General features: G+C 44.2%; 2 protein-coding genes and 1 long non-coding RNA gene across 12 annotated transcripts in view; 1 reads left to right on the top strand and 2 right to left on the bottom strand.

Annotated features, from left to right (window-relative positions):
• Positions 1-16,639, bottom strand: part of LOC308465776 (hemicentin-1-like) — a gene marked incomplete at its 5' end in the record, with an annotated part of 80,119 nt that overhangs the window by 52,314 nt on the left and 11,166 nt on the right. The window lies entirely within an intron of this gene.
• On the top strand, positions 2,461-8,036 carry LOC308465842. Its single transcript, XR_013980578.1, has 3 exons — positions 2,461-3,291; positions 6,613-6,934; positions 7,906-8,036. It is a non-coding gene; the product is annotated as an uncharacterized lncRNA (long non-coding RNA).
• On the bottom strand, positions 7,814-15,187 carry LOC308465805 (SLAM family member 9-like). 2 transcript variants are annotated; one of them, XM_080986075.1, is made up of 6 exons: positions 13,261-15,187; positions 10,904-11,245; positions 10,459-10,758; positions 9,358-9,483; positions 9,037-9,217; positions 7,814-8,539 (listed from the first exon to the last, which is right to left on the bottom strand). In XM_080986075.1, exons 1-6 carry the CDS (start codon positions 13,331-13,333, stop codon positions 8,362-8,364), a joined length of 1,200 nt encoding a protein of 399 aa, XP_080842201.1. In that variant the 5' UTR covers positions 13,334-15,187; the 3' UTR covers positions 7,814-8,361. The 2 variants fall into 2 exon arrangements, with proteins under 2 accessions (XP_080842201.1, XP_080842202.1); XM_080986076.1 differs by having other exon boundaries at positions 9,117-9,217.

Genomic DNA, 16,639 nt, shown 5'->3' with positions numbered 1-16,639 from the left:
AGTGGGAAATTTTGAACAGACAGTGGGAAAATATGTGGAGCCCACCCAGGAATTAAATCAGGAGTATGTCCTGACAGAACAGGCCCAACAGGAATATGAGCTTTCGGATTTGACAAATGAACTTGGAAAAAGCCAGATTTGGAAAGAAAAAGTTTGGTTTGGCTTGGAAATGGGGGGCTGGATTGACCCCCCTATGCTGGGATGTTTGGACTTTTCAAATCTGGCAATGGGCCGTGAGATGTTTGGGATTGTGGGGGCTCTTAATTTTGGAGGGTTTTTCAAACATGTTTTTAAATATCACATGGAATTTAGTGTTGAATATGGAAAAGGGGCTGATCTGTCGAGAATGGTCAAAAATATTGCCAAGCTGGAGTTACCACGAGCAGGAGACAAGGGAAAATAAAATTACAAATATGAAGAAGAGCTGCGGAAGGGACATGGAAGGGACTTGAGGGCCTCAGATATAAGGTTGCCAGGTTAATGCGCTAGATCGATGGGATCATAAGGACTGACAAAACCCGGGACCAGGAGGAAGGGACGCTGGATGAAGATTGGATCTGTTTGTATTTCTTTTTCTTTTTTACTATTAGGACTGTTTTATAAAATTGATGAATGTTAGAAAAATGTTGGAATGAAATGACTCGGCTTTAGTAAAGATGCTTAAAGAATTATGAAAGAATATTATGGTTATGAGAAGTTGGCAAGGATAAGATTTAAGCTTTAAGTTTCAAGGTTTTTTTATAAAAAGATAAGATTAAAACAGTTTAAGGTAATGTAACGACAGAATATTATGAAATATGGAAAGGATTTGCTGGGATAATTAATAACTAGGATACAAAGAAAGGGAGGAGGAGGAGGTCAAAGAAAGAAGGTAATGACAGTTGAGGATTTGAGAATAATGAATTTGTTTTTAAATGTTTTTAAATGTTTGTGGTGTATTTTGTTTTTTTCGGGGTTTTTTTCTTATTTTGAATTTGTATTCGTATTGTTGGAAGTGGTTTGTTTCTCTCTTTGTTTACTTTGTTAACCATTTTTATTTTGTATTTTCTTCTTTCTTTATTTTTATTTTGTAACATTTTAAAAATCTCAATAAATGTCTTATAAAATATATATATATATATACCTCAATGCAGGCTTCAAGGAAGGAAACCAAGGCACAAAATGAACACTCAAGCCCTTCAAGGTCCCCCTCTGGGGCATCATGCATGGGCAACTCCTTACTATCCCCAGCCTCCTCTGGCCAGCGCCCCCACCCCCTGGGCCCATGACAACCACCATGATTGTTTGGGCCAAAATGAGAAAGCAGTAGTGGAAAGAGGAGAAGGTCTGGTGGGGTGAGGGCTCTTGTGGCATGTGAGCCCCCAGTAAGTGCCAAACCACATTGACCCTGAGATTGGGGAGGGGGAGCTTTCTTAAAAGAAGAGAAGTTTCACCAGGCTACTGCTCACAAAATTCATGAAAATTTCTTGCCAGGAATATAGGGAGCCTCAGGTGTGGCTGCTGCTGCTGCTGGAGAGGTTGAAAGAGTGTGCTTGAAACTGCACTTTTGTAAACCAAAGATGAGTCCTGTGTATCCCACTGTTGTTCAATTCCAAGTCTTTAATCCTCAGCATTGTCCGGTTTGCCATGTCTAGCCATGGTCCAAGCTGGTCAGTGGGATTTGGGTGCTCTGGTTTCCCATGTCTGTATTCACTAAACCTAAGGCCAAGGCCACCAGTTTTTGGGCGGAAGTCCCATTCAATTTTCTCTACTGTTATTCCTTGGGATACATTGACAGGAAATGAGAGAAATCCTTCCATGATCCCATTCACCTGATAGGCTGGATTCTCCACTGCTTGGCTTAACCTGCCTTGGGGGGGGGGGGATACAAAGAGAGGTGCAAATAAGTATGATTATTGCATCCATATCCATTCTTCACCAAGAGATCCCAGGGCAGATTACAAAAATTCAAATATAAAATATTATAAACAGTTAAAGCAGATTGGAATTAAGTTAATAGGGAGGGTCCTATGTTATGCAAGTTCTAAATGGAATCCTGAAGACAGGAGTGCCTGGCATGCTCTGGTCCATGGGGTCACGAAGAGTTGGACATGACTAAACAACTAAATAACAACAACAAACTGAATCCCAGCCAGAAGTCGGCTGCTGCATTTTGGACCAGCTGGAATTTCTTGGCAGTCTTCAGGGGCTTAAAATAGTCTGAAGATGGAACTTCTGCAAGAAAAAACATCCTGTTTGCTTCTTTCTGGCAGTGTCTCAAAGGGCTGCATCATTTGCAAAGGATATTGAAACTTGAAAAACCCAGAAAGAAAATTGATCCAGGTAAACATTAAAAGTAAAATGTTTAAAAATAAAATACTAAAGTCTACTTGATGTAGTCCAGAGAGTGTTATATCTAGCATAAGTGTTTAAGGGCAAACACTATTGCTGGTATGCATTCAGTTTTCTCCACAAGCCAGAATTAAACACTAGACTGGCTCCAAGATTTGTATGTTTCTGACCCAGGCATCACTCTGAAAGAATATCTCCATTCCTTATCCTGATGTAGCAAAGTGATGTCTGAACCTCATTCATGAATAAAATGATCTTTTAAATCTATTCAAAGCTGCCCCAAGGTCAAATCTCAGGGAAGCAAACAAGCAACACAAAATAATTTGATTTATTTTACGTGTTTTATATTCCATTTTATTGTAACTAATCCTCAAAGGCCTTTGCAAAATCAGAGCAGTACAAAACTTTTATGGAAAATTCAGCAGAGAAAGCTCTAACCCAGCACAAAGTTATTCTAAGCAGCAAGGATGGAATCTAGAAGCAAAGCATTTTTGTATGTATGTATGTATGTATGTATGTATGTATGTATGTATGAAATGGAGATGAAGCTAAATACCAAGTTCAGAGAAGAAATTGACTCTGTTCCACCAACATCGTCAAAACCCTTTTCTTGCTCACTTTTTAAAACACCACTCTGCTCATATAATTGTTTTGTATTGTTCAGTGGCTGTCAGGTTCCAGGACAAAATCCTGCAGGAAAACCTTTCTGCCCTGAGAGGCATTCAGCTTGACGTCACTTACCCTGACCAATGTTTTTCTCCCATTTCGTCTACACTTTCAGGGATGATGACCACCCTCATCAGACATACAGATTATCCCTCAAATTCAGCTCAGTAGCAAAGATCACACACATGGAATTAAGCTGTTGAAAGCCTTCTGCCGAAGCATCCTTAAAACCTGGCTCCATCGAGGGCGCTCTGGAAGGTGCTTCAAGCTCAAGAGAAGAAGCCCTAACTGACTGTGAGTAACCAACATCAGACCAAACTCACAATCTCTCTCCCCCTTGCATTGAGGGGTAGTAGTGGGGTTTGCAAGTAGTCAGGGACATACCAAGAATATTCTGAAGAGGTGGTCTCTGAGAAAAATCCAGCATTGTGTCTCTGCTGAAGTGTAGTGAGCCATGATTCGTTGGCAAGGACTGGAAGTTAACAAAGGGCTTCTGTCGTTCCCAGTTGTCTCAAGAGTGAAACCAAATTGCTGAGAGGAAGAGAGCACAGCCCACATGGGCAGGATGTGGTAGTGTTGCAACTTTAGCAACAACAAAAAGAATTCTCATTAGCCAGATGCTTGGGGAAAAGTTCACAAAAGAGAAGAAGCAAAATTCACAGATCCCAGAACCTGAAAGGAATGTTCATATGCCCCTGAACCCCAATTTTTTTGGGGAGGCCCTGCCCCATATCCTATATCTTCATGATCAGGTGACTTTGCCCTTCAAGCCCAACAATCCTTTCCTTATATCGAAATTATCCTGCTTCCGCAACACGCATCTCTATGTGGGATGATGACATAATACAGTGGTACCTCTGGATGAAAACGGGATCTGTTCCAGAGCCCTGTTCGCATCCTGAGTAGAACGTAACACACGACTGCGCACCTGCACGTGCGCAGGTCACGTTTTGCTGCTTCTGTGCATGCATGTGACATCATTTTGAGTGTCTGCGCATGCCGCGGAGCGTATCCTGAAAACGCTCAACCTGAAGCATATTTAACCCAAGGTATGACTGTATGGGATGCAGGTGGCGCTGTGGGTTAAACCACAGAGCCTAGGACTTGCTGATCAGAAAGTCAGCGGTTCGAATCCCTGCAACGGGGTGAGCTCCCGTTGCTCAGTCCCTGATCCTGCCAACCTAGCAGTTCGAAAGCACGTCAAAGTGCAAGTAGATAAATAGGGACCGCTCTGGCGGGAAGGTAAACAGCATTTCCGTGCGCTGCTCTGGTTCGCTGGAAGCGGCTTAGTCATGCTGGCCATGTGACCCGGAAGCTGTCTGCGAACAAACACCGGCTCCCTCGGCCTATAGAGCGAGATGAGTGCCGCAACCCCAGAGTCGGTCACGACTGGACTTAATGGTCAGGGGTCCCTTTACCTTTATGACTGTAGGTCCTACAAAATGTGGAACCTAGGTGAACAGGAAGCTGCCTTATACCAAATCAGACCATTGGTCCAGTGGCGTAGCGTGGGGGGTGCAGGGGGGGCCGGCCGCACCGGGCGCAACAACTGGGGGTTAGGGTTAGGGGGCGCAAATCCACGGGTTAGGGGGCGCAAATTACTTGCCTTGCCCTGGGTGCTGACAACCCACGCTACGCCACTGCATTGGTCCATCTAGCTCAGTAATGTCTAACACTGACTATCAGCAGCTGTCTGGGATTTCAGGCAGGAGTCTCTCCCAACCTTATCTGGAGAAGCTGGGGATTGAACCCAGGAAGTTCTGCTTGCAAGAACTCTGCCACTGAGCTACAGTCCTTGGCCCATATTGGGATCAAACCCATGGTTAGCACCATATTCTAACCCTGGGGGTCAGGAACCTTTTCCAGCCATGGGCCAGTCCACCATCCCTCAGACCATGTGGGGGGCCGGACTATATTTGGGGGAGGGGGAAAATGAACGAATTTCTATGCCCCACAAATAACCCAGAGATGCATTTTAAATAAAAGCACACATTCTACTCATGTAAAAACATGCTGATTCCCGGACCGTCCGCAGGTCGGATTTAGAAGGCAATTGGGCCGCATCCGGCCCACGGGTCTTAGGTTGCCTACCCCTGTTCTAACCAACTGAGATAACTGGCCTTTAATTTGGGTGTGCCCCCTGCAAAATATGCCTTGGTCCTCCACAAATCAATACATCCACATACAGCATGCCTTGCCATGGGGTGGACTCTTCATGGGACATTCTGAAGTGGGGGCTGGATGGTCCACCTGGCAGGGACGTTGTGACTGGGTTTTCCATGCTGACAGAGTTATATAACTTGAAAGCTACCTTACACCAAGTCAGACCCTCGGGGTCCATCTCTTTCTGACAGCGACTGGCTGTGGGCCTGGTTTCTTGGGGCTTTGAGCAGAACATCCACCATCAGCGACATGAGGCTGGTGCAGAAAATAATGCTTGTTGGAGCAAAAAGACAGAAATAAATGGTACTCTAGCCTAGAAGGGAAATAAGATTGAAGCTGGTGGGCCAAACAATGGAAACTGCTGTGGTTGGGGGTGGGGTCTGTGATCAAAGCAGGAGGGGCTGAACCAAGCAAAGTGAAGCCCATCTCATCTGACAAAGGACAGTTGTGAGGGGGATAGAGTCAAAAAGCTTGGCTAACTCTCCTGCTTTTGACTGTCTAAACCACAGGTAAGGCAGGAATCTGGTAGGTGTGCTGGGCCCGGGGTAGCCTGAGACATGCAGTCCAGGTCCAGTCCCAAATCCAAGGGCTCCGCGAGGAGTCAGTCTGGCAGGACACGAGGCAGGAAACCAGGCAAGGTCAGGCACAGGATCTCAGGCAGGTTCTGGCAAATAGCAATGTTGCTCCCGCAACCTGGGGGGGGGGGGGTCCGACAGCCATTTATCTCTGTCGGGGTAAGGGCTGGTCCTGATCCCCCAGTGACTCACCTCCCTGTCTCACCCAAAAGTGAGCACTCCTCCTGCGAGTACTCAGGTCTCTCCTTCTCTCAGACCTCAGTCTCTGCAGCTCAGGAGACGTCGGTGGGTTACTAGACCCAGGAGCCGCTTCAGCCTCCCCTGACCCAACCAGTAGTGGAGCAGCTGTAAGTGATGGCCCAGCTGGAGGAAATGAGGTCATACCTGCATCTGGAGCGAGGGCAGGCTCAGGCCCCTGACTCAGCCCAGCTGGTGCTTGTTGCAGGGGAACCTGTGCAGACTGGGACTCTTCAGGATCAGGCCCCAGACTAGGTTCAGATGATGCCTGAAGCAAAGGATCCGGTGCAGACTGAGTCTCCTCTGGTTCCAAGTCCGAGCCCGAGTCCCAGGCCATCACAGCAGGACACCTGAAGCCAACCCAGGGGCCTCCTTCCATGTGTCCTCTAGACTGATTCCTTTGTGGTTTGTGGGTGATGCTCCCTAGTGTAGACAGAATGTGGATCCCAGATTGTAAGGGTTACCAGCAGCATTGGCTATTTGAATGGGTGATGGATAGCAATGACTAGATGCAGGTAGAAGCTTGCAAAACCTGCAGCCTCCTTTGCAAGGAGGAAGCCTCAAGCATCATGGGCCATGTGCCTTTGTCATTTTTTATTGGGACATAAGTTTTCCCCTCTACTTTCTCCTTTATAAATAGGCTTTCCAAGTAATGCAGTGCCAGAATCCTCACTTGTGTCGGGTGGATGGGATCCTTGCTAGCTGTAAACATTCCCTCGGTAGAAGCCATGGAAAGAATCAAATGGGAAAAGCTGGTTTGGCATTTCGGCTTGCTGAATTCAGGGATGAAAAACCGGAGGGGTCTAATCCAACAGACAGATTTGGGCAGAGGCTGAAAGTAGCCAGCAAGATCACTCTGCGGATCAAAGCTTTGGAGACAGAGGACATTGGAGCATGTAAAGTTTGTGTGAGATTTATTACAAAAGTGTTTCAAGATCACACCTTCCTCCTTTATGTATATGGTAAGTAAAAATTTCACTGTTTGGGTCTACTAGTTGTGAAACATAACATAGGATCTCTTTAGGGAAATTTATAAAACAATATCTGAGTATAACCAAACACGGTCAGGAAAGGGGGAAATCAGTTCACCCCACCCACCCCGGAATAATGACTGAAATGGACATCCCAGAAGGTGCACCACAAGCAAACTTCACCGATGCAGCACAAGAGACGTGTCAGAGGCGAGAAGATGTGGTCAGATAAACTTCAGAAATAGATGCAACCTTAACTAGTATTTGCTGGCCTGCTGTTTTGCACCTAGGCTCTCTGACATTTAAACTGCAGGAAGAGGGTTTGTTCTCACAGGTTGATATTTATAGCACAGCTACAACAACGGCTGATATCTTCTATATCTGAGAAGTGGGAGGAGAAAGCCAAGGGTGGACTTACGGCCACAGGAAACAGTCAGCGACCTCAACATCCATCTCTCAGGGCCCATCCATACCTTGGCTCAGTGTGGATTATGAACCCCTCGTGCATCTTCTAATCCCCCCCCTTGTCCATGTGGCCTTCTCCTTCCACTTCTGCTGCCCCAGACTTTCTCATTCCTAAATCTGCACGTGTCCCATGCAATCAATGCAGCTCTCCTATTGAGATTTCTAAAGCATAGGGGATTTCCGGCTTAGGGAAAAGAAAGCACAGGGAAGCAGGAGTTGGAGGAGAAGGCTATATGGATGAAGGTGGAATTAGAAGATGCACAAGGGGTTCACAATCCATATTAAGGAGAGGTGTGGATAAGATCCAAGTCTGTCCTCTTTTGCATTTTCTGCATAGGAACTCAGAAAGCTGCCTGTGCTAATGTCTCTATATTGACATTTTCTTAAGAAGCAGACAAGGCAAACTGAGCCATTGGAAAGGTTTATTTTAACATTTATAAGAAAGAAGGGACCAGTAACAACTATGTTCCCGCAACCTTTTTTTCCTGGGTCTGTAGTTTTAAGGAGATTATTGCTATGCTCTTCTTTGGACCTGAGAGGGGTGTCTATTCATCTGGGCAGCCCAGGACCTCAATATGCACTGCCCAGGCTTGCACCCCAGAGAGGTCACTTTGGTGCTGCTAACATAGTGATGTGACTTCACCCCCAGAGGTGCACTCCATTGTCTCTCAAGACAGCTGAACGCCAATAACATCTCTTCTTGCAACGGTACTGTGAGGTAGGTCAGGTTGAATGACAGTTGGTTGCCCAATGCTCTGGCTGAGAAGCTATAGAAATCCTGATCTCTGTGGGCCTCTACTCCATCAGGCTATCCACTGGGATAGTTGTTGTTGTCATCACACAACTAGGAGTCAGAGAAATCCTTTTTGATCCATTGCTCTTCACTCAGAGATCCACCAGCAGATCCCCGTAGATCCCTTTTGCCCACTAGACCACCAGCTCTCCATTCAGATCTACCCCACGAAAGCTCTCTGTTCCAGGGCTGAGGCAATGGAAGAAGGCCCAGTCAACCTTTGCTCCCAATAATTGAAGCTTGACCTTGTTTCAGTGATCTGTTTGGATCTGGCTGTAGATAATTGGAGAATTTGTTTCAGGATTCTGAACTGGGGTTGCAGAGAGATTATCGACTTCCTGAAATGAAAAGGAAAAGGAAAAATGATGATAGACAGGGTATCTTTTGTTTGTTTACATGGAAGAGCTGGAAGGGAAGGAGACCCACTCTTCAGCCAGGGGAAATTAGCTGTGTGTGTGTAAAACAGGAGTGGGGATCAGGCAAAAGGTAGCAACTTCTTTTCTTCATTCATTCATAAGATTTTTACCTGGCCTTTATCGTAAACTCCCGGGGTGAGTAGATAAATCTGGCTATTGTGGCTAGTAGCTATCAATAGCCTTATCTTCCTTTTCCATGGCATTTGTCTAATCCTCTTTTAAAACCATCCATGATGGTGGCCATATCACTGCCTTTTGCCAGGGTGAGTTCCATTGGCACTGAAGAAGTCTTTTGTTTTGCCTGTCCTGAATCTCCTAAAATCCACCTTCATTTCCCACAAGGTCTATTGTTTTGAGGGCAAATTTATCCCAATCCACTTTCTCCAAACCATGTATAATTTTAAACGCTTCTTTCTCACCTTTTCTTCAACCTAAAGAGCTCCCCAAATGCTGAGTGTCTCTGTTTTAGTCCTACCATGCAAGACCATCTCGCTCTCACCTGGCTCTCACCCCCTTCTGAAGGGATCCATCTTTTGGGGAGCTCTGCGTAGTGAAGCCCAGGACTGACATACCCCTCCTCTCCTCTCACAGAGGCCACAGCTGCAGGGGTGAGACATTAGACAAGTTTATTCGGTTGCACTGAAAAGGCCTGCCTTGCAGGAGAAACCAAAGGAAGGAAAAGGTGTTTGGGGCTATGCTGGCTGGCCAAAGATGGGCAAGGAAAGGAAGACATTCCCTACCTCTTTCAGATAGAGTCGTCCTGCTTTTCTTCCATAGCCAGAACCCAAAACCTGCCACCATCACGAGGAGAGGCACAACAGCAACAAACCAGAGCGGAGGACCTGAGATGGATGATCCAGAGCTACCTGCAGGGAGCCACAATTGTCCATTAAGAGATAATTGACAGCAACTGCCTCTGTGCCCCATCCCAGGATAAACATGGTTAAAAACACCTGCCTTTATGAGCTGCTGCTGCTTCTTTTTAAGGAAGTATTTGGGTTCTGCTCCATCGTTATAAACCAATCCAGGCAGCACACACAGATTACGGGCTTTATTTTATTTCACTTCATGAATGTATATTGTTATGTACTGAGTTGACTAGGATTCAGAATGCAGCAGTCTGATTGGTCCTAGAACAATAGGGTCCAGAATGCAGCAGTCTGATTGGTCCACAGGAGCCACCCAATCCAGCTCCAGGTGGAAGTGAATCCGCAACCTGATTGGCCTACAGGAGAATCCCAGAATTAGCCAATCACGTGGGGCCCATTGTGTAAATAATGTATATAAAGTAGACATTCTGGGGGAGCTTCCATTCCTCCTCACCACTATGAGCTGAATAAAGAGCATGAAATCCACTCTCGACTCCAAGTATATTTCATATATACTTCTTAATTGTTGGGAACCTCAAAGTGGTTTACAAAATGGGTGACTTTGGGTGCCTGCCACTGCTTCTTAGCCTAACCTACTCCCCAGGTTTATGGGGGTTAAATAAGGAGGGAGAGAACAATGGACGCCACCTGGAGCTCCTTGGAGAAAAAGGTGGGACATAAACTCAATTAACAAACAAACCATTGTTAAACTTATTTCATAATATATATACTGCTTGATTGTGAAAACATCAGTGTCAGAGCCCTTGATGTCTTAGATGCCCACTAAAACCTTTTAAAAATTTCTGCAGATGTGCCCAGCCACATATTTAGCTGTGTATACTTTGAGTAGTTTTTCCACTAATGCTTATTTTATCTGTGCATTATTAGTAATTATTTTATATTATTGTATGTAGTCTCCTTAGAAATCTCTATTTTGTTTAAACTGGATAAAATACATGGAGACTTGCTCACTGTGGGTTTTGCAGACGTCGAGCAAGTTGAAGGAGTTGCTCCTCTGTTCGGCTGGATTGGTGACCAGGCAGGTGTAGGTGGGCCCTGAAGAGTTGAGCCTCCAGAACAGGTGGAGATCCGTGCCGTTCTCTGTGAGGTGGTACCTGTCTGACCCATCGTCTAAGTCCCTGAGGGGGTCCCCTCTTTTCCAGGATACATCAAATCCCCTCTTTCCAGGCACCCGACACTGTAGGGTCACATTGCAACCATCTGGAGTCTTGAAGACATCTTTGTGGAGAATCTTTGGCTCTGGGATGGGCTCTGTTGAAAAACATATGACAAAAGACACATCCTCTGTGCCCCTTTCCCCAAGAATGCCAGTAACTTGACATAACCAGCACTCCTGTGTCCCTTCCTACGGCCAATTCCACAAGAAACAAATGAGGATGGCAAAATAATTACCTACCATATACAGTGAGGCAGAGTTTATGATCTTTCAACGTTCCTGTACTGAATGTCACACGAACTCCATATATTCCACTGTCCTCCATCTCCAGATCTTTGATCCTCAGTGTGGATTCATTGGCAATTTCTATCCTCTGCCCAAACCTGTCGTATGGATCCGGCCGCTCCAGCTTCTCTTTCCTGAACTTAGCAATCTGCACCCTTATGCCGTTCCACTGAAAGTTCCACTCAATGAAGGCCAATTGTTCTGCTGATGAGACATTGGCAGGAAGCAAGACGGATCGTCCCAGGATCCCGCTCACCTGATGCAGGGTCTGAGTCTGTGATGAGTTGCTTACAGAACCTTTTTTTAAGGAGTGGAGAGAAAGAATGGGAAAGATGGCAAATCAATCAAATGTCTACTGGATAGATGCCTACAGGGAGCCCAGAATCAAGCCCATAATCTTCTGTATTCTTAGTAAATCTTGGTATTTACATAAGCTCTTTGCTAGATTCTGAAGTTCTGTAAACAACTATTCCCAACTCTACAGTTCTATGATTCTAAATCATTGTTGAATTGCTGAAGTAGTTTTAATTAGATTTTGAATAAAGGTGTAATTAATTGTTACTGTTTTGAATGTTGTAGTGTTATTATCTCCCTTATTTTCTACATCATGCAAATCGTTATTCTGAATGATGCTTTTTATGGTGTAGAGGGCACTGCGGATGAATTTTTGGAACCAAGCGGCGTTGGCCAAAAAAACTTTGGGAAGCACTTATCTGAATTAAAAACTTTGTCTTTTGAAGTTGATGCTATCAGATCAGTGAAATAGCTAGAACTCTTTCAACAGCACAGAAATGAACTAGAAGTCAGTGCAGTGAGTTAAAAATTGCAGGGCATTTATAGCAATGCTGTTATGTTTTCGAGCCAGTTGTACCTTCCAAAAGAGTCCTCCAGCTCAGCTCTACGTGATACTGAATCATTAGCCTCTCTACATCCAGAAAGATTTAGCTCCCATGTGATTTCCTAATATCGAGACTGAACCGTAGCCAGGACTCAGGACAAAGCATGTCAATTCTGCAATTATGAAAACAAAGCGAGCTACAAACAGGGAGAGTCAGTAAAGCGAATCAAACTCACTAATGACGTCCTAGAGGACAGCTCTTAATTTCAGTGCTTGAGAGGAAAACAAATCTGATTAGATCCTGCTATTTACATGTGAGGAATTTGATCCCTGTGAACCATGGAAGTAGAAGTAAAACTTTAGTCACAATTTGCTAGCAAAGGAGGGTTCTCCCTCCACCTCGAACTGCCATGTTTCCACTCAAATATATTTCATGAAAAAACTTAAAATACTGCTTTTATTGATGCAGCTGTTTATTTCATTTTTGCTGCTCAGAGTTCTACTTAATTGTGATTTTTATTTTATATGTTGTGGGGTTATTTGAGAACCTTTCAATTTTAAGAACCAGATTGCAAAATTTTCTAAGTAGAATTTTGGAAAAGGGACCCCTTTTGTCTAGTCAAATTCAAGAGGATTTTCTCAAAAAATATCACCAGCGGCCAGTTCCTCACCTTGCTTCCAGTTGCTAATTGGATTACAGTGGGGGGGAAATGTAATAAAGTTATGAGATGACAATGGAATGGTATAGGGACAAGAGAAGATTTATGTTTTTCTCAGAGGTCATGGATGGGTAGGAATGAAAGCTGGGTCTACCATTTTGGAAAAGTCAAAGTATTTCAATAATATTATGTTTTGTAATGCAAATTATATATTTTTATTGTCATTCATTCATTCATTCAACCCAGTAAGATATTTTTATTGTTATAGACTTGAAGCTTAGAAAGAAACCCAACCATAGTTCGGGTTTTGAAAATGAACTAAAAAGACAGATTAGTGAGATTCTTTTCAGCCACATTGAAGATGTTTCTGTCTAACAATATTCTACGACTCTGTGTCATCTTTATTTCCCCGCAATTAGAGATAACGGTTGGGAACTATCAGTCGTGCAGCTTTATATATTGCATAATTAAAGAAACACTAGCTTTACGATAGACTACAGACTCTACAGCTAAGCTCACCCCTGATTTCTAGCCCATTCAACTTACCTTTCCTCATCCTATTCGCTTTTTTTCTCCAGCAGTAGATGTTTGATTCACCAAAGGTCTCCATCTTCACAGCTCCATTGTCAAAGGTTTACAAGTGATCAAAGAACAGAAGCTGAAGTCGTGGTTACTCCTTGCGGCTATGGAACTGATAAGTGTCTATCTCCTCTTTGCAAAGCATGAAAACGTACATTTCTGGTTTCCTCCTTCAACACCCACTCCCCATCAAAATTCTGATGTGTTAAGGCTTTAGCAAGCCTTGGTCAACTTACCAGAATAGGAGCAGATTAATGTGCAGCAGAGAAGAAGGGTCTGGAGACTTTTGCTAGCGCGCAACACAGCCATCTCTGGCCTTGGGTGTGGAGAACTCTCCCACTGCACACAAACCCTTTGCTGCTCGCTTGTTTCTTTAGAGGAGGCGGTGAGGAGTCGTGTCCTGTGGGGCTGACATAGAACTCGCCAAAGGGGTTTGTCCCTTTTGGGTCAGCCCTTCTGGGTTGGGCCAAAGGCAAAGGCACCACAACTTAATTGTTTCCCCTGGGATGTTTGTGATCACTGCTGCTCAACAAGCCACCCCTTCAAGTCCAGCTGAAACCAGAAAACTAAACCCAGGCTATCATGTGGCCCATGCTGGATCTGTACATTAAGAAATGATCAACTGAAGGTAAAAATAGAAACTAGGGGAGTGTTGAAAAAAGGAGGTCAGGGTGTGGAAGTGAACCCAGGATAAACTTCCTGCCTTCCCACAGGTTATAGCAGTGGGAGAGCCATATGGAGACCTTTGAGGAATGGTCTCCTGAACCCAGAGTGGGGACAATGTCCCTCAGAAGCCTCCGCAAACAGAAATTCACAGCTGATAACTTACTATTTTCACAGCACCACCATCACCGCAGTGCTTTGTACTTGTGTTAACACAAGTGTCTGTGGGTGCACAGATGTCCAAAAGCCCTCCACCCTGAAATTAGGCTTCTAAGAAGTACTTTATTTCTATTCTATTGTAACACAAAATGGTTGTGAATAGTGGGGGGTTGTGTGCTGAGACTAGTTTTGTTTAGTGTGAACGGGTTCAGTGATTGAATTACATGGTTCTTATTTGGGAGTGATATTTATGGATTTCAAAAATATTTAATTTCATAAAATTTATATACCGCTTAATTGCAAAAAAACCCCAACAACCTCAAAGTGGGTTTACAAACAAAAGTAATAAATTTATCAATCATAGCAGCTTAAAAACAGCTGTTTGAAACATTCAAAAATAATTAAAATCAATGATGAAATATTTCGCTGTTACATCGCATTTTGATGTATCTTTCTATATCTTGATGTTTTCTATATGATTTTTTTCATGGTTCTTCGTTATACATGGTTTAATGATACTTATTTAACTGCATTGTTTGAATTGTGGAATGATGATGAGCATCACTTGGTTTTGAATGTGGGACTTCAATTGTATTGCTTGCATTGATTCCTTTGTCGTTGGGAACCGTAAACTGCTTAGAGTTTCTGTTGAAATGTGAATCGGAATATAAATGAACCAAAACAAATAATCAGTTGCAGCATGTATGTATTCTGCCCACTGATGAAAATCTACCTACAAGACCAAAATGATTGGTGATGCCTCTAGGGCAGATGGGAGGGAGGAAGGAGGAGGAGGAAGACCACCAGTCCGATTCCAGAACTCACAGGAAAAGCAGGAAAGGGCTGCAGGACCACAGACAGCTCAGAGCAAGCACCTTTCTCCAACAAAAGAGGAGAGGAGACTGAGGCCTACATGCCTCTGCTGCCTTGTGAGAACTTCAGTGCAGCCAACCCACTAGCCTGAAGATGGGAGCTCCTCCTTCACTCCATAGCCTACCTCCTGGGGCTCTCTCCTGGACTGATGATGTGCAGCTGGAGGCATCTGCTTTCTTCTGGTGCAGGAAAAGATGTCCATGAGGGTCTAAGCTCTGGCCCTACAGGCCCTCGTGGTCCAGGAGGTTCTTCTGGGCATCCTTGTCCAACCACTTCAGACACACTGGTCTCCTTATCTTCCACTGCCATCTCTTAGCCCTAACCGAAACCCAGTTCCCTGTCTGGTGCCCCCACAGCGTCTGATTCTGTGCCCAAATCATTGCTGGATACAGAGGTCACAGTGACAACCAGGAAGTAACTCCATGACTTCTTCATCTAAGAAAGCATCATCTGAGTCCATGTTCTTATTTCTAGGAGTCTCAGGCTATGGACACAACAATCGGCTCCCTTGGTTACCTTTCGACGCATTTATCTGCACTTCCTGGCTCTTTGGAAACCATCAACCCAGTTTGTTTTCTGTTGCTGTTGCAACCAGCCCACAGCAGAAGGAAGTGGCAGAATGGTAGGGAGGAGAGATGCTCAGAATATGAGATTTACCTTTCCACTCTTTCCACGAATACCCTCTCTCTCTCTCTCTCTCTCTCACACACACACACACACACACACAGAGAGAGAGAGAGAGAGAGAGAGAGAGAGAGAGAGCGAGCTTTGTGGTTGCCTGATTCAGTTTGTGTTATGAGTGTTTCTGTTTCTCTGTCTGTCCCATTGTTAAGGATTTGTGTTAAGCGGTTGTCTGATGTGCTCGTTTGAAATGTATCTGTTAGGAACATGTGACTGCATGTGTGCAGTTTTGTGGTGGTTATAAATGAAATTGCTTAGTTTCATTTAACATTATATATATATATATATATATAATTGGGAAAGATGGGGGGGCACAAGGAGAAGTGGACAACAGAGGACAAGATGGTTGGATAGTGTTCTCAAAGCTACCAGCATGAGTTTGACCAAACTGCGGGAGGCAGTGGAAGACAGGAGTGCCTGGCGTGCTCTGGTCCAGGGGGACACGAAGAGGCGGACACGACTAAACGACTAAACAACAACAACAACAATATATAATTCCACAAAGCAGCTTAGACCATACAAAATAAGACCAACACCAGGTTCATGACACGAAAATACAAAAATGTTGCAGAATACAAAAAATAAAATAAAATCAAAATGCATTTCAACTAAAGCATGAACCAGTGTAAAAAGTAGGGTACATAAATAGATTGTAAAACATAACACAGATCACCGAAAGCGTATTAAGACATAAATGCCAATAAAATCCAAAACTCTTCAAGACAGCGTGGAGCAGCACAAAGTCAACAAAAGTGTTAGATAGTATAAAACAAAATAGCTTCTCCGTGAAAGACCTGGAGAAAGTCATGCGTCTTGTACATACGAAGCTATGCAGCAAAGCTATTTATCTTTTGAACTATCCTGAGACCTGCAGGTATAGGGTGGTGTACAAAATAAAATAAATAAATAAATAAATAAATTAAATAAATTAAATAAATAAGGTAGGTGCTAAGGCACACTTTAGTGCGGAAGGAGTTCTGCAGTTCAGGGGCTGCCACATAGAAAGGGGCTCAACCACACCGCCACCCACTGAGCTTCTGACAGTGGTAGAACTGCCAAGTAGGAATGCAGGAAGACATCCTTTTCCTTCCTGCCTCTTCTTTATTGCCTGCACCACTGTTTCCGTTCAACTGCCATTCATCTACTGTCTCACTGTTGCTTGCATAACATTCATAATTGCATTAAGTCGTTACGTTTTCCCACCCCAATCCTTTCAATGCAGGAGGAACGCAATGCAAA

This window comes from Podarcis pityusensis (assembly GCF_964106645.2).
Source record: "Podarcis pityusensis genome assembly, chromosome: 16".
Taxonomy (NCBI): domain Eukaryota; kingdom Metazoa; phylum Chordata; class Lepidosauria; order Squamata; family Lacertidae; genus Podarcis; species Podarcis pityusensis.
This window is presented reverse-complemented; position numbering and strand designations above follow the sequence as displayed.